Here is a 21,611-nt window from a genome sequence, read left to right as displayed (position 1 = left end):
CAACACGATGGATGTCCAGCACATACACTCCTGGAAATTGAAATAAGAACACCGTGAATTCATTGTCCCAGGAAGGGGAAACTTTATTGACACATTCCTGGGGTCAGATACATCACATGATCACACTGACAGAACCACAGGCACATAGACACAGGCAACAGAGCATGCACAATGTCGGCACTAGTACAGTGTATATCCACCTTTCGCAGCAATGCAGGCTGCTATTCTCCCATGGAGACGATCGTACAGATGCTGGATGTAGTCCTGTGGAACGGCTTGCCATGCCATTTCCACCTGGCGCCTCAGTTGAACCAGCGTTCGTGCTGGACGTGCAGACCGCGTGAGACGACGCTTCATCCAGTCCCAAACATGCTCAATGGGGGACAGATCCGGAGATCTTGCTGGCCAGGGTAGTTGACTTACACCTTCTAGAGCACGTTAGGTGGCACGGGATACATGCGGACGTGCATTGTCCTGTTGGAACAGCCAGTTCCCTTGCCGGTCTAGGAATGGTAGAACGATGGGTTCGATGACGGTTTGGATGTACCGTGCACTATTCAGTGTCCCCTCGACGATCACCAGTGGTGTACGGCCAGTGTAGGAGATCGCTCCCCACACCATGATGCCGGGTGTTGGCCCTGTGTGCCTCGGTCGTATGCAGTCCTGATTGTGGCGCTCACCTGCACGGCGCCAAACACGCATACGACCGTCATTGGCACCAAGGCAGAAGCGACTCTCATCGCTGAAGACGACACGTCTCCATTCGTCCCTCCATTCACGCCTGTCGCGACACCACTGGAGGCGGGCTGCACGATGTTGGGGCGTGAGCGGAAGACGGCCTAACGGTGTGCGGGACCGTAGCCCAGCTTCATGGAGACGGTTGCGAATGGTCCTCGCCGATACCCCAGGAGCAACAGTGTCCCTAATTTGCTGGGAAGTGGCGGTGCGGTCCCCTACGGCACTGCGTAGGATCCTACGGTCTTGGCGTGCATCCGTGCGTCGCTGCGGTCCGGTCCCAGGTCGACGGGCACGTGCACCTTCCGCCGACCACTGGCGACAACATCGATGTACTGTGGAGACCTCACGCCCCACGTGTTGAGCAATTCGGCGGTACGTCCACCCGGCCTCCCGCATGCCCACTATACGCCCTCGCTCAAAGTCCGTCAACTGCACATACGGTTCACGTCCACGCTGTCGCGGCATGCTACCAGTGTTAAAGACTGCGATGGAGCTCCGTATGCCACGGCAAACTGGCTGACACTGACGGCGGCGGTGCACAAATGCTGCGCAGCTAGCGCCATTCGACGGCCAACACCGCGGTTCCTAGTGTGTTCGCTGTGCCGTGCGTGTGATCATTGCTTGTACAGCCCTCTCGCAGTGTCCGGAGCAAGTATGGTGGGTCTGACACACCGGTGTCAATGTGTTCTTTTTTCCATTTCCAGGAGTGTAGTTCGCGTGCGGTTGATGCGGTATTGAATAGCATATTTCATGACAAGTGGAGTGGTCGTCGAAGCACCATTCCGTGGCCCGCACGTTCACCGGATCTGACGTCCCCGGATTTCCTTCTGTGGGGAAAGTGGAAGGATATTTGCTATCGTGATCCACAGATAACGTCTGAAAACATGCGACAGCGCATTGTCAGTGCATGTGCGAACATTACGGAAGGCGAAGTACTTGCTGTTGAGAGGAATGTCGTTACACGTATTGCCAAATGCATTGAGGTTGACGGACGTCGTTTCGAGCATTTATTGCATTAATGTGGTATTTACAGGTAATCACGCTGTAACAGTATGCGTTCTCAGAAATGATAAGTTCACAAAGGTACATGCATCACATTGTAACAACTGAAATAAAATGTTCAAACGTACCTACGTTCTGTATTTTAATTTTAAAAACCTACCTGTTACCAACTGTTCGTCTAAAATTGTGAGCCATATGTTTGTGACTATTACAGCGCCATCTATCACAAAGCGAAAAAAGTGGTCCTACTAAAACATTCATATTTCTTTACGTAATACACGAATATGTAATAAAAAAATGAGGGTTCCTATTTAAAAAAAGCAGTTGATATCCGTTTGACCTATGGCAGCGCCATCTAGCGGGCCAACCATAGCGCCATCTGGTTTCCACCTTCAAGCTAGACAAGTTTCGTTCTTTGTAGTTTTTTCGTTTGACGCTTATTTCGTGAGATATTTGGCCCGGTCACGCTCAATGGACCACCCTGTATATAGAGGTTGTGTTGTAACATTTGTTGAAGTTGTTATGTTTTGATTGATTACGAAGTTATGTCTCAACATAAAAATAGGAATAATAAAAATAATAATCATAATTATAATGAAGATGATAATAGTAATCAGCAACTTAGATGGATATATTTGCACATCCGTGATTGCTTTAAGTATCAGTGCGAATATTGGCGCATTTATACAGGGTGATTGAAAAAACGTTTACAACTGACAAGTTACATCGAGCATTCAACAAGGATCAGTAATCATGTAGGGACCACGGGCCGCAAAACCCATCCGATGCTACTAAATAGCTTTGCAGCTATTTTGTGTATTGTATTGTGTATCGAACCAGGAACCTATAAATGACGAAAAGGCTTCGTCCCACCATATCCCACAGTGGTTCACAGACCCACAACAGACCACAGCAGTTCACCCACCTGACTGCCGCCCCACACCAAAGAACCCAGGGTTACTGTGCGGTTTGGCCCCCGGCCCCCAGTAGACGCCCCTCGCCCGGGCCCCCCGCCTGGAACGCTTATACCAGACGAGTGTAACCCCAATGTTTTCGTGGTAGAGTAATTATTGTGTACGTGTACGTGGAGATAGTGTTTGCACACCAATCATTGACGTAGTGTAGCTGAGTCGGTATAAGGGGAACCAGCCAGCATTCGCCGAGGCAGATGGAAAATCGCCTTAAAAACCATCCACAGGCTGGCCGGCACACCGGATCTCGACACTAATCCGCCGGGTGTATACGTGCCAGAGACCGACACGCCTTCCCGCTCGGGAAGCAGCGCGTTAGACCGCGCGACTGGCCTGGCGGGCTTGCAGCTATTTAGTTACATGTTACAAATGAACGCCCGCTACAGATGCTCGAAGTTTTGTCCAGATGCATGAGACGCAACTGACATCGACGCTGCATTAAATGGCGCACCCTCTCAAAGATACTTGGTTTATCTCGAAGACGTCCTGCTGCCTCAACAATCCTGCCTACTGAGTCCACCGGCAGTGTAACAGGTGTTTCATACACAAGGCTCTTCTGATACCCTCCCACAGGAAACAATCGACTGGGAACAGATCAGGTGATCGTGGTGGCCATGCGACTGCCCCGCCGCAACCAGTCCAGCGGCCGGGAAAGGTTGACTGTAGACGTGCTCTCACCAGTCCGCTGAAATGCGTGGCGGCTCCATTGTGCTGAAATCTAATGCGACGAATAGGCATGAGAACGTCATTCAGCATGTCCGGCAGAAACTCTTGCATGAATACATGATAAGTGAGACCTTCAAGTCGGTAGAATGTAGGCTCAAATCAATAGCCTCTGACGAAGTCATCCCACACGTTAAGGGTAAATTTGCGTTGTGAGGCATGCGCAAGTGTAGCATGTGGTTACACATCCACCCACGGATGCAGGTTGTGGACGTTCATCATATCCCCACGAGTGAGAATGCACCGTCACCGGTGAAGAGGACACTCGCTGTGAAACTTCGAACTTTAGTGAATTCCTGCAGAAACCACAACGCAAATCCCGTGCGCTTGTCGTATAGTCCGCCGGTTGCAATGCCTGGACGCGTTGGAAATTAAACGGATGCAGTCCTTCGTCGTGTACAATTCACTAAGCGGAGAGCTGGGGGTTACCTCGTGTACTTGTTGTCGGCGTACGCTTTACCCTTTCGAGAACGCTTTTCTCCGCCACAACTGTCCGTGTTGTTCGTTGGCTACCAGAAACCGGCTTATGCACATGAAACGAGCCGGTTTCGCACAATCGGTGATGTAGGGTGGGGAGTAATGTGTAGCACGGCACCTTTTTATCGGGATATTTCGCACGATACAATCGCATTGCTTCTCGTCCATTGCAGTTGGCCGCGTCATAAATCAAATGCATCCCAGCCATTTCGCAGTGCGTGCAGCTAGCCATGTCACTCCCAACGCTTTCGCAGCGTGAATGGCGACGGTCTCCTTGTGCTCCGCCCGTATTTGTATAGCAACGCCATGTCGTGACCGTAGCGCCTTTTCGTGGCGTTTGCGACCCGGGTTCCTATGTGATTACTGATCCCTGTTGTATGCCCGGTGTGCTATGTCAGTTTGTAAACTTTTTCTGAGCCACACTGTATATAAATGTGAACATATTCAGGAATAGCGCCAGTTTTTTACGTTGCAAATTAAAAGTCTGTTCTTTGAACGAAGTTGCCATATTACACCTTCTTTCGTGTCTATATCGCTTTGTAAGTGCCCCACGGGAGCTGCTCTGTTGTAGACGTCTTCTCAGCTTGAAGATACACATATGAACAAAGGCTTCGGCGTCTATCGGCCGCATTTGTGTAACAATTTATTCCGTTTCACGCACGGATATTGACTTGAATTTGGTTCGTCGGAAAATGCAGAAGTGGGGTGAGGGTAACGAGTTTAGTCAGGCTGCGCAAATCCACGGACTCTTGTGCGCTAGACGCAACGCGGGGACGGATGATCACCCTGTTTGGTCCCTTCCCCCAGGTCAACCAACCAACCATCAACGTGTAAATATACACATACTTCACAATATTCGCAACGTCGTCCTTAACACCAAGAGTACATTTATCCACTACAACCTGAAACGTCCCATTTTGAAAAATTATACCTGACTGTGCTTAAACTGACACACAGTATTTTTTAGCGCAACGCAATCTGACTTTCAAAATCCCTGCAAAAGAATGGCCCTGTCTAATATTAACCTATACGTTTCACAAATCACTTACCTCACAAAAATCTTGGTTACTCGAACTACTGCAATACAGCGAGCGCCACTACTGCCAGATAAATAAAAGATTCAAAGTACTGAAGGCACTAACTACTGATAGGCATAGTTAACAAATGAAAGATTTTGATAGAGAACAACCAATGTATTTACCTCAATAGTCATAATATATATAGCAGTTCAAGACAAATTTCAAAACTCCGCCATCTCTCTCCCCACATCCACCACTGCTGGCGGCTCACCTCCAACTGCGCAACGCTACGCGCTGTTCACAGCCAGCTGCCTAACACTACAATGGCGAGTATTACAACAATGCAAAGCAGCCACAGACTGCACACAGCACAGCCAGTGATTTTCATACAGAGGTGGCGTTACCAATAAAAAAACCTAAACAGCCTACTTACATAGCCCCCATGCTCCCCACAAAAAATTTTACAAATTGTTTTGGGCACTGGGCAATACATATTTGTTAAAATTTTTCATAATCGTGATTACAATAACAAAGAAATCAAATGCACACACTTATTGATACAATGTTGGTCAAAAGCAAAAATTTTCTCACAGTCCATAAAGATAGTTCTGATCATTCATCATAATAGTAATTACAGTTTTTTTTCACAAAGTCTCATTAGTAAAAGAAATTGCACACAGAAGTAGTGGATTTCCATGCAGTCTTGAAGAAGTAGTGTTTTCCTTCCAACGGAAAGACAGTTCTGACTCTTGACGTGCTGACAGGTAATGGGCCACAACAGGGCAAACACACAGCGGAGTCAATCGAAGTTTTGAAGAATATCGTTTAGTAGGTCATCACAGAGCAGACCCACTGCAGTCCTGGTAGAGATTACGGTATTGGTGTGCCACCAGAGGTGCAGACCCACTGCAGTCCTTGTAGAAATAATGGTACTGGTGGGTCATCAAAGATGCAGACCCACTGTAGTCCTTGTAGAGATGGCCAGCAGCCATCTGTTGCGACTGTGCAGGTGCACAATCACCATCGAAGAGTCTTGCGGACAATATAACAAGTCCATAAACCACCACTTGTGCACTCACAAAGTTTTTTAATTGTCCTTAGAACCAGCAATGCTGTTATCCAGTCCCTTGCTGAATTATTAACACACGTGCAAACACTAACAGTCCCTGAAAAGCTTCAATGTCGTCTTTGCAACGTCCTGCTAAAACAATATGTCGTAAATGTTCAGGTAATTTGATTAAGCAAATGCGGATGAGTTCTGAAGGGCTGTATGGGTTTGAAAGATATTGATTCTATGAAACGTCCCCTTTTGAAAAATTATACCTGACTGTGCTTAAACTGACACACAGTATTTTTTAGCGCAACGCAATCTGACTTTCAAAATCCCTGCAAAAGAATGGCCCTGTCTAATATTAACCTATACGTTTCACAAATCACTTACCTCACAAAAATCTTGGTTACTCGAACTACTGCAATAAAGCGAGCGCCACTACTGCCAGATAAATAAAAGATTCAAAGTACTGAAGGCACTAACTACTGATAGGCATAGTTAACAAATGAAAGATTTTGATAGAGAACAACCAATGTATTTACCTCAATAGTCATAATATATGTAGCAGTTCAAGACAAATTTCAAAACTCCGCCATCTCTCTCCCCACATCCACCACTGCTGGCGGCTCACCTCCAACTGCGCAACGCTACGCGCTGTTCACATCCAGCTGCCGCTGCCCAACACTACAATGGCAGACAACAATGCAAAGCAGCCACAGACTGCACACAGCACAGCCAGTGATTTTCATACAGAGGTGGCGTTACCAATAAAAAAAACCTAAACAGCCTACTTACAAACCCAAACAATTAGCATAAAAAAGAGGCAAAGGAAGATGATATGAGAAAATAGGGTCAAACGACGATCAAACGTACACTATGTGATCAAAAGTATTGAGACACCCCCCCGAAACATACATTCTTCATATTGGGTGCATTGTGCTGCCACCTACTGCCAGGTACTCCAATCAGCGACCCCAGTGGGAATTAGACATCGTGAGAAAGCAGAATGGGGTGCTCCGCTGAACTCACGGACTTCGAAAGTGGTCAGATGATTGGGTGTCACTTGTGTCATACGTTTGTACGCGAGATTTCCACACTCCTAAGCATACCTAGGCCACTGTTTCCGATGGGATAGTGAAGCGGAAACGTGAAGGGACACGTACAGCACAAAAGCGTACAGGCCGACCTCGTCTGTTGACTGACAAACACGTCCGACGGTTGAAGAGTGTTGTAATGTGTAATGGGCAGACATCTATCCAGCCCATCACACAGGAATTCCAAATTGCATCAGGGTCCACTGCAAGTATTATGACAGTTAGGCAAGAGGTTAGGAAACTTGGATTTCATGGTCTGCTCATGAGCCACACATCACGCCGGTAAATGCCAAACGACGCCTCACTTGGTGTAAGGAGCGTAAACATTGGACGACTGAACAGTGGAAAAACGTTGTGTGGAGTGACGAATCACGGTACACAATGTGGCGATCCGATAGCATGGTGTGGGTATGGTGAATGCCCGGTGAACGTCACCTGCCAGTGTGTGTAGTGCCAACATTAAAATTCGGAGGCGGTGGTGTTATGGAGTGGTCGTGTTTTTCATGGAGGGGGCTTGCAACCCTTGTTGTTTTGCGTGGCACTATCACAACACGGGCCTACATTGATGTTTTAAGCACCTTCTTGCTTCCCACTGTTGAAGAGCAATTCGGGATGGCGATTTCATCTTTCAACACGATAGAGCACCTGTTCATAATCTACGGCCTGTGGCGGAGTGGTTACACGACAATAACATCCCTGTAATGGACTGGCCTGCACAGTCCTGACCTGAAACCTGTAGAACACCTTTGGAATGTTTTCGAACGCCGACTTGGTGCCAGGCCTTACCGACCGACGCCGATACCTCTCCTCAGTGCAGCACTCCGTAAAGAATGTACTGCCATTCCCCGAGAAACCGTCCAACCACCTGACTGAACATATGCCTGCGAGAGTGGAAGCTGTCATCAAGGCTAAGGCTGGGCCAACAGCATACTGAATTCCAGCGTTACCTATGGAAGGCGCCACGAACTTGTAAGTCATTTTCTGCCAGGTGTCTGGATACTTTTGATCACATAGTGTATTTAGAAACATGACACACAATATTAGATAATATACTGTATATGTGGCGTCTGTTATTCCGTGCTCTTCCGAAAGAAGAGACACTGCGTATGCGTAATCAATTTGACTTATAGCGTATGCACAACTGAAATCAGGTGATTATCCACTCGGTGGTACTTGGAATACTGACAAATGCATCCTACATTTTCGTGCTGTATACAGATGAAGCAACTTTCGGCGTGATGGACTCTTCAACATCCACAACTCGAACGTTTCCATACGCCACAATTACTCGCTCTCATCGACTGCGGTTCTACTTGAATGCGGAGGTAGGTGTTGATGTTGGCTGTTCAATTTGGCCTTACCTCCAACTTACACCATTAGATGACAGCATTATTGCAATATCCTCGCCAGGGGACTGTGAGACCTGCTGGAAGATTTGCCACTCGCTACAATATAGCACATGTGGTTCTCGCATGACGGGGCACTGGCACGTTTCAGTCACCCTGCCCTCCAATTCTTGAATCGACAGTTTCCAGAAAAGTGGATTGGCAGTTCTGGTCCTGTACTACGGGCTACTCGATCCCCTGATTGACCCCTCTGGACTTTTCTGTGTGATGAGAGATGTGCAGCATTGTTTACTAAACCATTGTTGAAACAGGGGAGGACCTCGTTGCTCCGAAAGGAGCAGCAGCAGTAGGAATTAAGGACTCTCCTGCAACCTTTGACCTTGTTAGAACATGACTTACCGGTATAGCCTCTGTTTACAAGTCAACTGGGGCATTTTGAACCTCTACTGTAGCTGAAGTAATTTTATCGTGTTACTGTTGTTGTGTCTCGGTAAAAAATAATTAAAACTTGTTTGTGTCAGTTTTTGTCACACGGGAAAACGCATTAAATAAAGTATTTTCATGGTCCCATGCAACCTCCCAGAATTTGTTAGCTTAACTAATTTTCGTCCAGAGAAAATTCCCTCTACCGGCTTAAAAAAATACTCAGGGGAAAATATGAGATTAGAGAAAAATATTTGTTTCGGTGTCACGTGCAAACTTCTAGAGTTCGTCGGTTTAAATAATTTTCACCCAGCATATAACTACGGCAAGACGGTCCAGTGATCTATACCGTGCAGTAGGACACCGCACTCGAAATATTATGGGAATCAGCGAATTGCTGCAAGTATTTATGATAATGGGAAGCGCCACGACGACGGTAATGCCAACGTAAGTTGGAAATTTGAGTCGGCAGTGTCCGGATGGACGAGGCAGTATCGACCGTTCGCGGCAAACCGAAAAATCCGAGTTCGAGTCCCAGTGTGGCACAAATTTTCATCTTTCCCAATTGATTAATTTCAATGCTCAATAACAGCCAATGTCTTCCTTTCTTTTATTTCAAATACTATGGAAGGCGAATAAAAGACGGATTTGTCAGAAGGGCTCTGCGAAAATGCAATGAATCTACATAGAAATCGCATACTAAACGCCAGTGCGACCAGTTCTAGAATATTGTTCCATTATTTGGGCTTCTTATGAAGTAGGCACGACAACAGACGCCGAACGAATACAGGGACGCGCTACAGAATCGTAGTAGCCGGTATTCCCATCCACTGTAGCAGAAATGCTCGAGGAACTGTTGACCTCGTCAGCACTTTCTCCGGAGCTCCCACCCATTGAAAACATCTGGTAATTGACGTAGCCTGAAACACAACTGTTAGTACGAGAATAGCATGTGAAAGTGCATTTTATCTCGTCGCTTATGCGCTTTGCCCTGTACTGAACTTTTCTGACTGCGAGAATGTAAATTTAATTTAGCTGCGAGAATATAAATTGTCAATTATTTCAAGCCAAACCAAAACTGCATGAATTTACGTAACACAAAAACTGAATCTGATGCAACACTATCGATTTGAAATTTGCCCTGGTGATAAAACAAAACTTGATCAATTTGAAAATAATGGTCCCTGTGCTAATGAATGCTGTTCCTGAAACAAGATTTCTCACCTTTATCTGCGCATTGGTAACGCTCTTCTCACTGCTCTCTGTTAGTACTTTTAATTGTATAGTTAACAAATAGCTACTGTGCAAGGCTGTTGCTTAGCACACATTCTAATTAAATCGAATATGACTTGAGACAATAACTTCGTGAGAAAAATAGTTAATCAAAAATGACATGGATCTGAGAACTGGTATTGACTTGGGTCAAGTAACACTAACTTTAAAACTTATATTTTGACTCTTTGAAAATTAATAATGCCTGTATTTTGATGAACTATAGCATAGGGCTGAAGCAGCATGGAATGGCATACCCATATCCGTCATCTAGGCTCATTTCAACTTGATGATCAGCCAGGTCAGACCCATTGTTTCTCCCAGAGGTGGCAGCTCTGTCTACTAAATTCCCCACCTTGTACACTCCCAAACCGTCTACAAATTTCATCGTGTATTCTTCCTACAATACTGTACACTGAAGAGCCGAAACATTATCACCAACTACGTAAAATCGCGTTGGTCCATCTCCGGAAAGCAGATCAGTAATGGTTCTGCGTGTCATGGATTCGACAAGTACTCGACAGGTTTCTGGAGATTCATGGCACCACATGCCTACACGTAGGTCACACAGTCCTCGTAATTTACGTGCGGTTGGTTTCATCAGATTCAGACAAGCCGAATTTTATGGCCAAGTCACAAAATGAGTTGCCTCTCACGCTCCTCAAACTACTGTAGAACGATTCTGGCCTTGTGACAGGGAAGATGTCATCGCTGTTGGGGAAGACATCAAGCGTAAGGTGTTGTAGGTGGTCTCTAATAATGTTCACGTAGTCCACAGCTGTCATGGCCCCGTGGAAGCCCAGGTGAGTGTCCGCCATAATACAGGGTGTTTCAAAAAGAATACCACAACTTTAAAAATGTGTATTTAATGAAAGAAACATAATATAACCTTCTGTTGTACATCATTACAAAGAGTATTTAAAAAGGTTTTTTTCACTCAAAAACAAGTTCAGAGATGTTCAATATGGCCCCCTCCAGACACACGAGCAATATCAACCCGATACTCCAACTCGTTCCACACTCTCTGTAGCATATCAGGCGTAACAGTTTGGATACCTGGTGTTATTTCTCGTTTCAAATCATCAATGGTGGCTGGGAGAGGTGGCCGAAACACCATATCCTTAACATACCCCCATAAGAAAAAAATCGCAGGGGGTAAGATCAGGGCTTCTTGGAGGCCAGTGATGAAGTGCTCTGTCACGGGCTGCCTGGCGGCCGATCCATCGCCTCGGGTAGTTGACGTTCAGGTTTCATAACTAACCTTTTTCGTAGGACTCTCCATACAGTTGATTGTGGAATTTGTAGCTCTCTGCTAGCTCTGTGAGTCGATTTTCCTGGGCTGCGAACAAATGCTTGCTGGATGCGTGCTACATTTTCATCACTCGTTCTCGGCCATCCAGAACTTTTCCCTTTGCACAAACACCCATTCTCTGTAAACTGTTTATACCAACGTTTAGCCGGCCGAAGTGGCCGTGCGGTTAAAGGCGCTGCAGTCTGGAACCGGAAGACCGCTACGGTCGCAGGTTCGAATCCTGCCTCGGGCATGGATGTTTGTGATGTCCTTAGGTTAGTTAGGTTTAAGTAGTTCTGAGTTCTGGGGGACTAATGACCTCAGCAGTTGAGTCCCATAGTGCTCAGAGCCATTTGAACCATTTGAACCAACGTTTAATACACCACCTATCAGGAGGTTTAACACCATACTTCGTTCGAAATGCACGCTGAACAACTGTCGTCGATTCACTTCTGCCGTACTCAATAACACAAAACGCTTTCTGTTGAGCGGTCGCCATCTTAGCATCAACTGACGCTCACGCCTAGTCAACAGCGCCTCAAGCGAACAAATGTACAACTAAATGAAACTTTATAGCTCCCTTAATTTGCCGACAGATAGTGCTTAGCTCTGCCTTTTGTCGTTGCAGAGTTTTAAATTCCTAAAGTTGTGGTATTCTTTTTGAATCACCCTGTATAATACTGCTACCACCGGCCTGTGTCCATGGCGCGCTGCACGCTTCGAGCCTGGATAACAGCGTACGTACAAAGACCATCGACCTGGTTTAACAATAGACGGGATTCATCCGACCAGGCAACACGTTTCCATTGATCCGCCGTCCAATTTCGGTGATCCCTTTACCACTGTAATCACAATTGACGATGTTGTTGCGTTAATATGGGAACGTGTACGGTCTTCCGCTACAGAACACCTTGTTCAGTATTATGCTCTGAACGGCGTGCTCCAAAACATTTGCGGCTGCGCCAGCACTGTACTCTGTCGTCAGATCTGCCACAGATCGCGGCCTATCCTGCTTTAGAGAGCGGGCAAGCCTCAGAGCCGTATGTTCTGTGATGAGGTATGGACGTCCAACTTCTTGCCGCCTACTTGTGGTTTCAGCATTCTTCAAGCACTTTCCGTAGACGCTCACGACAGTAGCACGCGAACAGCCAACCAGCATCGCCGTATCCGAGATTGTCGGTTTCAGGCGCTGGGCCGCAACAATCTGGCTTAAGTCGGCGGATTTCCGCATTTTGAGCCACTTATCGTCGCTAGAATTAGTCCGCATTCGTCTCTGCTCCGACCATGTAGGTCTCTTACCGCCTCACGTGCCCTCAGCGCCTCCAAACAGCATCCAACCTGGCGGTGGGCATTCGTCGTAATGTTTTGGCTGACCAGTTGTGAGCGTGTGGGTGCTATTCTGTCATTCTGCGCAACGGATTAATCTGGGCTGTACCCTTTTCCCTGCGGCTCCTGCAAGATGCAACTTCCACCCCCACACTACTACAGAAGTCAGACAGACGTTCCTAACGTTCTAAAGAGAAATGCCTGAAAAACTTTCAGGAATAAATATCTTCTAGAGTCGTCCACTGTAAGGAAATAACACAAAAATTCACAAAATTTCTTACGTAACTAGTGGGATACTTGGGTACTGGAGTAGTGCTGGTTAGTGTAAGAAAAACATGAAACTAACGAAAATTATTATTTATTTTGCAAAAATTCTGAGAAATCGTAATAGCACTTTTAGTTATGAGCTGAACACGTTATTTCCTGGTTGTTTTCGGAATGTGAAGTTACCTCTCAAGGATTGGATTCGCTAACGAAATTTCTATACAAAGTTTAAGATTGTTATTGACTTGGCAGAATGGTTGAGAGCCACGCCTACTAAACTTGAATAATTATCCGTTAGAATGTGCTAGGTACTGTCGAGGCTGTCGCATGTGAAATGCAGTGAAGTGTATTCAAATGGCTCTGAGCACTATGGGACTCAACTGCTGTGGTCATAAGTCCCCTAGAACTTAGAACTACTTAAACCTAACTAACCTAAGGACATCACACGCATCCATGCCTGAGGCAGGATTCGAACCTGCAACCGTAGCAGTCGCACGGTTCCGGACTGCGTGCCTAGAACCGCGAGACCACCGCAGCCGGCAGTGAAGTGTATTGTTGTGGAGGAAATATGGGGCTCACAAGAGCTGTAGCGCATAATACCGTAAGCTGCGATGACTGCTGTCTGCGCCGCTCTCTGCTGACAAATAAGATAACTCTTGTTCTATCTGGATTGACCTTCGCCAGTCAAACTCTCCCTACGCCTTGATGAAGTCAAGGACTCCTATTCGCCCCTAGTCTAACTATTGGAATGGTACACTGGTCAGATAACCAGTCCACAGCGATACCACTCAAAAATTCGCTCGCAGGCGTTTAACTATAACTCTATCCGTTCACACCACACAATAAGTCTGGCGGCCAACACAGTGAACAATGCTTAATCGCAAGGACTCAATATAGAGTTGCACTCCGATTTGCTCTCGACAGAGGTGCTCTCCCAGTGAAGTACTGAGGAGAGACTTGTTCCTCGCTCTTTGAGTACACGTACGAGCGCGCACGCTATCGTTAGGTGTTCTCACTCCAAGAGCGACAACGGAACGGCCCCTCTCCACACCAGACGTGAAGTGTATCTTTCGGTCTCTTCCATTACTCCTTCAGCTCAAGGCATCAGAAATGTCATCTGCCAATCAGCATTGCTCTTCTAAAACGGAAGAATGACGTTTCGTTTAAGGCAACCAATCTGGAAATCTGTACCATAGGCGTTCGGCGTTTGCTATCTCCCTGGAAAAATCTCTGAAACTGCGTGCTATTTGTAAAGAATGTTTAGGCTGGGCGCTCCCACACAATGTGTTGGAATTTGCTTTTAAGCCGAACACGGGGTCATTCATCCTTTGACTTGGGCAAACACTGTCCGGTCCACAGGCGGCCGCCGGCTGACGTAGATAGCTCCCTGTGAAAACCTCTGAAGGGACCGGCGTCCTGGCTTGTGGTGTTTGCCTCTCTCGAACTAAAAGTTTTTGTGACCATCGTGTCTTAAATGTTTGTGTGTACGCCAGCCTCGAGTATTTCAACCACGGTGCGCACTTGCGATTTATTAGTTATTTGCATATCGTTTACATGAATTCATACAACATCGACTTTATCTTATCAAGTTTGGGTTCGAATGAAGCGTCTTGATGTGCGGAATATGATTGTGAGGGCGGAATATGTAAGCAATGAAGGTCAGGAGACCACGACATGTTACACAGTGTACACGCACAATAAACAAAATTTGACTATTTACTTTCCCTCCTGCTGCTGAAATTCTAGTAGCCAGCAGTGTTTGCAAGGAAATCTTACCAGTAGTATGATTGGCTTTCAGAGTTTGAAAAATTGTCGTATACAATTTATTGTGTATAAAGAGTCAGTGAAGATTTAGACTAGGTGAATTGGACCACAAATGTACGCCCATCATGGGATAATTACATTCCCACACATTCTCATTTCGGAAACGCTCTGACCCACTCCCATTTCATTGGGATTTGTCTGAAAAGAACACATTTCTTACCTCCTCTTCCAACTTTTCTTGCCAGCTTGTTTTTGTGGTTTAGCTCGTAAGAGAGTGGTTATCAAGAGTTGGGAAAGTGCGGCGTTCTGTGCCGGTAGCACCGCGGGCTGTACCCGCCCCTCCCAGCTGCCAGCTGATCGCCTGTGTGTGTGTGTAACAGTTGCAGGGCGCGGTCTGGGCCGTCCTGGGTCTTCTGGGCTTCCTCCTCTTCTGGTGCCACCTGCAGCCGGGGTCACAGGACAACTTCGGATTCGTCCTCTACGTCTTCTTCTTCTACAGTGAGTACCTGCCGCGGGCAACCCCATGTTATTTCAGCACAGTAAGCAGGGTATCCCAGGGGTACAAACAAAGTCTACACTAGCATCCAAGAATTAAACATACTGGTGAAATGCTGTCATCTTTCCTCTACAACATCCCGGAAAATTACCCTGACATGGTTACGTTTTATTTACAAGTTATTGGCCATAAACCATTGTCCAGTATACAGCCGTCCCGAAAGTAGGGGGCGGGGAAGGGGGGATAGAACCGAAAGGGGGGGGGGGGTAAAGCAAGAGGAGGCAGTTGGCCTTGTACTTGTAGACGTTTTCTTCACTGCAGAATTCTGATGCATTTTCACAAAACCACTGACGTAGTGCTGCAGTGTGCGACCAGAAATATTCTAGCTGAATCAATCGCTACAGAGCTTTGCTTTCATCCTTTACATGGGAAATATAGGAGCTGGGCAAAAGTATGTAACTACTGCGAGAAATCCATGTTTGAACATAAATGCAGATGTTAGCCTAGCTCGACGATCACGCTGTTACATTTGACACGAACGAGACCTTTGCAGTCGCCTCAGTACATTCCAAGTGTCAGTCTGGTCAAAAAGGTGTTGTGTGTAATTGTGAGCGCATTATGCCAGAGCTAAGTGCTTTGAAAATGAGCAAATTGTTGGTGCTCGTATCGTAGCTGCTTTCTTGACCAAGGACCGAGCGAGGTGGCGCAGTGGTTAGACACTGGACTCGCATTCGGGAGGACGACGGTTCAATCCCGCGTCCGGCCATCCTCATTTAGGTTTTCCGTGATTTCCCTAAATCGCTCCAGGCAAATGCCGGGATGGTTCCTTTCAAAGGGCACGGCCGACTTCCTTCCCCGTCCTTCCCTAATCCGATGAGACCGATGACCTCGCTGTCTGGTCTCCTTCCCCAAAACCAACCAACCAAGGCAACCGAAGTGTTGGGTGTTTCAAGAGACACCGTATCGAAGATTTATACCACATGCAGGGAAAGCAGAAAAACATCATCCGTTAAGCCACAGCGTGGACGAGGGATTGTGTTTATTGATCGTGACAGGTCATTGAAGAGGATTGTGACGGAGAATGAGAGGACGGCAGCTGCAAAGCTGCAGAACTGAATATCGCACTCGCATACCCTGTCAGCATTAAAACAACACGAAGGGAGTTCCGTAAGTTGGGATTTGCAGGCCGAGCTGCTCTTCGTAAACTGGACATCAGTGATCAAATGGCCGTTACAGGAAAGCGTGGTGCCGAAGCCATGATACTTGGCCTTTGGAGCAATTGAAGAAAGTTTAATCTGATGAGTCCTGTTTCTCACTGTTTCCAACTTTTGGGCGAGTTTAAGTCCCAAGAGTGAAACACGGCGGGGATTCGGTGATGATTTCGGTAGCTACATCGTGGTATTCCGTTGGCCCCATAGGTATTCTGCAAAGTCGGGTTACTATCCAGGACTGTGACCATTTGAGTTGACGAAGTCCATCCCTTGGTGCATAGTTTGTCTCCCGATGGTGATGCAGTGTTCCTAGATGACCAGGCCGTTGTTCACGCAGCCCGCATCGTCCAGAACTGACTTTATCACCACGAGGATGAATTGTCGCAATTTCCATGACCAGCACAGTCACCAGATCTCAATTAGCATTTGTGGTTTACTTTGAAAAGAAGAGGGTGTGATCGCTATCAGACTCCATCATCGTTACCTGAAATTGCCACTACTTTGCGGTAAGAGTGATAAGATTCCCTTGAAAACCATACTGGACCTGTATTTATCCATTCTGAGTCAACTGGATGCTGTTTTACAAGCCAACAGTTTTGGCTCAAATGGCTCTGAGCACTATGGGACTTAGCATCTGAGGTCATCAGTCCCCTAGAACTTAGAACTACTCAAACCTAACTAACCTAAGGACTTCACACACAACCATGCCCGAGGCAGGATTCGAACCTGCGACCGTAGCGGTCGCGCGGTTCAAGACTAAAGCGCCTAGAACCGCTCGGCCACACCGGCCGGCAAGAGTTTTACTGTATCGTATTAGACATGGTAATGTCCTGTGTTTTTGGTGTTTCCGTATTTTTGTCTACCCGTGGTTGCGTTTGTGGCGTCGTCCTGCAACCAAGACGGATTAGAAAAAAAAATGGCTCTGAGCACTATGGGACTCAACTGCTGAGGTCATTAGTCCCCTAGAACTTTTTTTTTTTTTTTTTTTTTTTTTTAAAAAAAAAAAAAAAAAAAAAATCTTTATTTCATTTCACAATAGTTATACAATAATGACCCACCACCTTAATGATTAGTGGGTCCTATATTTCTGAGTTTACAATAGCAGCTTTAACATTTATCTTTACTACAGACAGTTCTATGAGTTCTACTGGGCAGACTACGGCTGGTTTACTAGCTAACATAATTTCTAATTGCTACGATTAATTATTACTAACTGCCTGCAGCGTAACAAGTGTGCCAGTTTGGTAATATAAACCTACTTAGATGCCTTGCTCATAGAGCTAATCCCTATGAGCGAGCCCCTGGCACAGGGCAGGCAAGGGATAACTTATCGCTGCAGGTTCCTAATTTACTATCCTATTTTAATTAACTAAATCTAATTTATATTCTATGTCATAATTGGTGCATTTCCTAATTCGGGATCGCCCCAGTCCCCCTGGTCCTGGTCGTGGCGGATTCCAACTGTGAAGTCGACCTATCCACGAACAGGCGGTACAGGATTGGGGCAGAGGTCGCAATCGGTGTTTTCTATTTATTTATTACGCATGAAGGTCTCTCAAAAAAGTTGTCAATACTTTCTGCGATACCTCGTTTGCGAGCGTGTTTATCAGTTTAAACGTCTCCTCTCGTCTTAAAAGGTCATAGGTGTCTGTGCTTGGTAGTTGTCGTCTCAATGTCCCGGCTACATCATCGAAGAGGGGGCACTCGTAAACCACATGGTCGGGAGTACCCTCCGGTGCGCCACAGTCGCACGCTGGTGTCGCCCTTCTCCCAAACCGACAAAGATAAGTCGGATAGGGGCCATGACCGGTGAGAAAGTGGAGCAATCCCCTGGTTGGCTCGAAGTACTTCATTTGCAGTCTGTCCTTTACGTCTGGTAGAAACTGGAAGGTTCTTCTACCAGTTTCATCTGACTCCCATGTTTCCTGCCACAACTCTACCCCTCTTTCCCTAATCTCCCCTTTTTCCCTGACTGGTGCCCCCATAATTTCTTCTACCTTGGTGATGACTCCCCTTTTTGCCCAGTACCACGCAGCCTGTTCTCTTATCTTTATATCCAGGGGACAGAGCCCCATTATGAGTAACAGGGCTCCCCCTGGAGATGTTCTGTATGCTCCCACGGACCTTAATATCATATTCCTTTGTACTCTTCTCACCGTCACAGCAGGCGCCACCCTCGTGAGCCTGTGAGCCCAGACTCCCGACCCGTAACCCACTATTGACGTCAGTATGCTATTATGGTAAAGTTTGATTAAATGAGGCGGGAGGTGGAATCTTTTGTGTCCTATGGAGATTAGATTATTTAGTAATTGTAGTGCTTTCTGGGTTACGGTTTCTATGTGCCTTGCAAAGTTCCACCTTTCGTCGATGATGATTCCTAAGTAGCGCGTTTCTCGTCTCCGAAGAACGGGCGTGCCGTCAATTCTCACAGTCGGGTTTCTTATCAGCTGTCCTTTAAGTAGTAGATAGGTCGACTTGGATGGTGATATAGTCATTTTGGTCTTTTGGCACCATAGTTGTAATTTGTTTATTGCTCCCTCGATTTTCGGTTCTAAATCCTCGCGACTTCGGCCGCCGACCAGCAGGAGGAGGTCGTCAGCATAAGCTATCACCTCTAGCACATCTTCGCTCTGTTGCAGGCTATCCAGAAGAGGCTCCATGTGGATGTCCCAAAATAGGGGACCCAACACGGAGCCCTGGGGGCAACCCTTAGTGATAGTTTTTCGGATGTTCCCGCTAGCGGATGATAGCTGTACCTCCCGATCTTCACAATAGCTCCTCAGACACCCATATAGCAGCCCTGGGCACTCCTTCTCCCGAAGGCAGGAGAAGAGCGAAGGCCACCACAGGTTGTCGAAGGCGCCACTGATATCCACCATGATGCCGACAACATACTTGCACGGGGCTGAGCCACAAACCTCGGCTGCCAGGGCGATGGCATCAGATGCCGATCGCCCCGACCTAAAACCGAATTGCCTGTCGCTCATCCCGCGCAGCATGCGGTGAGCATTCAGTCTTTCTGCTAATAGCTTTTCAAAGATTTTCCCGAAGCCATCCAGCAGGCAGATGGGCCTATAGGATTTGGCCTCTGTGGGATCTTTATCGGGGCCTTTCTTTATAATCACCACGTTTGCAGCTTTCCATATTTTTGGGAATTTCCCTTGCCTGAGGCATTCGTTAAAGATTTTTGTGAGTGGTATGGTTAGCTGTGGGGCTAAGAACTGCACTACCTCCGCCACAATGCCGTCTGGCCCGGGGGCTTTTCCTTTCTTTAAGGACTTGATATGAGCAGCAACTTCCTCCTCAGAGATGGGGAGGACCGCTATGTCGTTGGCGTATCTACGAAGGTCTTCATTACGTAGTTGTCGCTGTTCTTCGGTGTCGTCATTTCTGTCATCGTCAGGCAACAGCGACTGGAGGAGGACCTCAGCAGTCTCCTGCCAGGATTCCGTCATCCCGTCCCCGTGCCTGAGCGATGATATCATTGTTGGGGAGCGAATCTTTTCCCTTACTAATCTATATGGCACACCCCAAGGGTCAAGGGCCAGCTGATCGGTAACGAACTTCTCCCAACTAGTAATTCTGGTCTTATGTAATTCTTTTTGGAAGTTGTCTTTTGCCTCCCGGTATAGCTGCAGCCATCTTTGTTTTTCCCACCAGACGACACTGCGCTGGTAGTGCTTCCTCAGTCTCCTAACAGACTGACGTAGTTGTTGCAATTCGGCTGACCATGGTGCCGGTGTGGCCGCCACGGCTCTCCTCCTGGTTGGTACGGCCGCCTTAATCGCCCTTGTTATTGCGTGTACCAGTTCTTCAGCTCTGTCGTCCACGTTGAAGTCCTGTCGTTCGTCTCCCTCTGGTGATGGAGGAATGTTGTACTCTCTGGCTAGGCGTTCCCAATCTGTTTTTCTAAAATTCCTTTGCACCTCCCACCCCATGGCCCAGCGGCACTCACTGTCTCCAATAATAAAGGTGATTAAATTGTGATCGCTAGTGGTGGCATTATCTTCCACTCTCCATTCTTGGAGTATGTTCACTGCGTTTGGAGTGAGCAGGGTCACGTCAATGTTGGTGCCCTGTCCTCCTCCAGCTACGTAGGTTGGAGGATTACCTGGTCTGTTTGCCACCACTAGTTGTAGAGCCATTATCATTTCTTCAGCTTTTGCGCCGTAGAACTTAGAACTAGTTAAACCTAACTAACCTAAGGACATCACACACATCCATGCCCGAGGCAGGATTCGAACCTGCGACCGTAGCGGTCTCGCGGTTCCAGACTGCAGCGCCAGGACCGCGCGGCCACTTCGGCCGGCACGGATCAGAATGTTCACAGCCGAAACTACCACGGAACTCTTGTGTCCCTTCCTCGCGCTAGCATTATCGAGCTCCAGAAATGGAGCCATCCGAGTAGTCGGCAGCTCCTAAGCATTGCACTACTGCCCCACCAGTACAACATAGACATGACTGTACTGTATCTGGCCAACATCTGTATCACAAGTACATTCCCTCGCATTGTTGCACAAAACGTTTACGTGGTCTAGCCATTATAGTACACACTAAAGAAAATTTGCGATATTGTAATACTGATACGAACTCAGGTCGTATCTGCTGATACGAGTGGCCGAGAGGCTGATCAATAGATACAGTGAAACTTAGACCTAGCGCTCAGGCAACTGAAATAACGTCGGCCGACGGGATCGGCAGATACACTGAGGGACGAGAGCAGAGTTTGCGTCCAGATTTCATTACGTGGCGATTTCATCCTCCCATCCCTCTACCAGATGCTGCATGAGGCTGGGAAATAAGGGAATGAGCGCCACGTGATGAAAGTACAAAGCAGCTCATTGCACAGGTATGTCCCGAGTAACGTAATCTAACTAGCCTATCGTAGTTCATAAATGACTGCACTCTAGAACAATACAAAGGAGAACAGTCTTCCAGAATGAATATTTGCTCTGCAGTTTTCGCTCTGGAGTGGTATGCGCGCATTTGAAATTGGCTGGTAGATTAAAATCGTACGCCAAACCGGAGCTCGAACTTGCGTTCCTTTTTTTTTTACGTAGGTGCGCAGTCCGTTGCATAGTGAAAATTCATTCAGGAAATAATCCCATGGCATAGCTAAGCTATGTATCCATTAACACCCTTT

At 47.0% G+C, this 21,611-nt stretch overlaps 1 protein-coding gene across 1 annotated transcript in view; it reads left to right on the top strand.

The window, feature by feature from the left end:
- The window catches only part of LOC126260056 (uncharacterized), a 389,315-nt gene that overhangs the window by 93,411 nt on the left and 274,293 nt on the right, over positions 1-21,611 (top strand). Inside the window, exon 2 of the mRNA XM_049957248.1 lies at positions 15,142-15,259. Coding sequence (XP_049813205.1) covers positions 15,142-15,259 — 118 coding nt within the window. The remainder of the gene's footprint in view (positions 1-15,141; positions 15,260-21,611) is intronic.

The sequence above is a fragment of the Schistocerca nitens genome, chromosome 5 (assembly GCF_023898315.1).
Source record: "Schistocerca nitens isolate TAMUIC-IGC-003100 chromosome 5, iqSchNite1.1, whole genome shotgun sequence".
Lineage (NCBI taxonomy): Eukaryota > Metazoa > Arthropoda > Insecta > Orthoptera > Acrididae > Schistocerca > Schistocerca nitens.
This window is presented reverse-complemented; position numbering and strand designations above follow the sequence as displayed.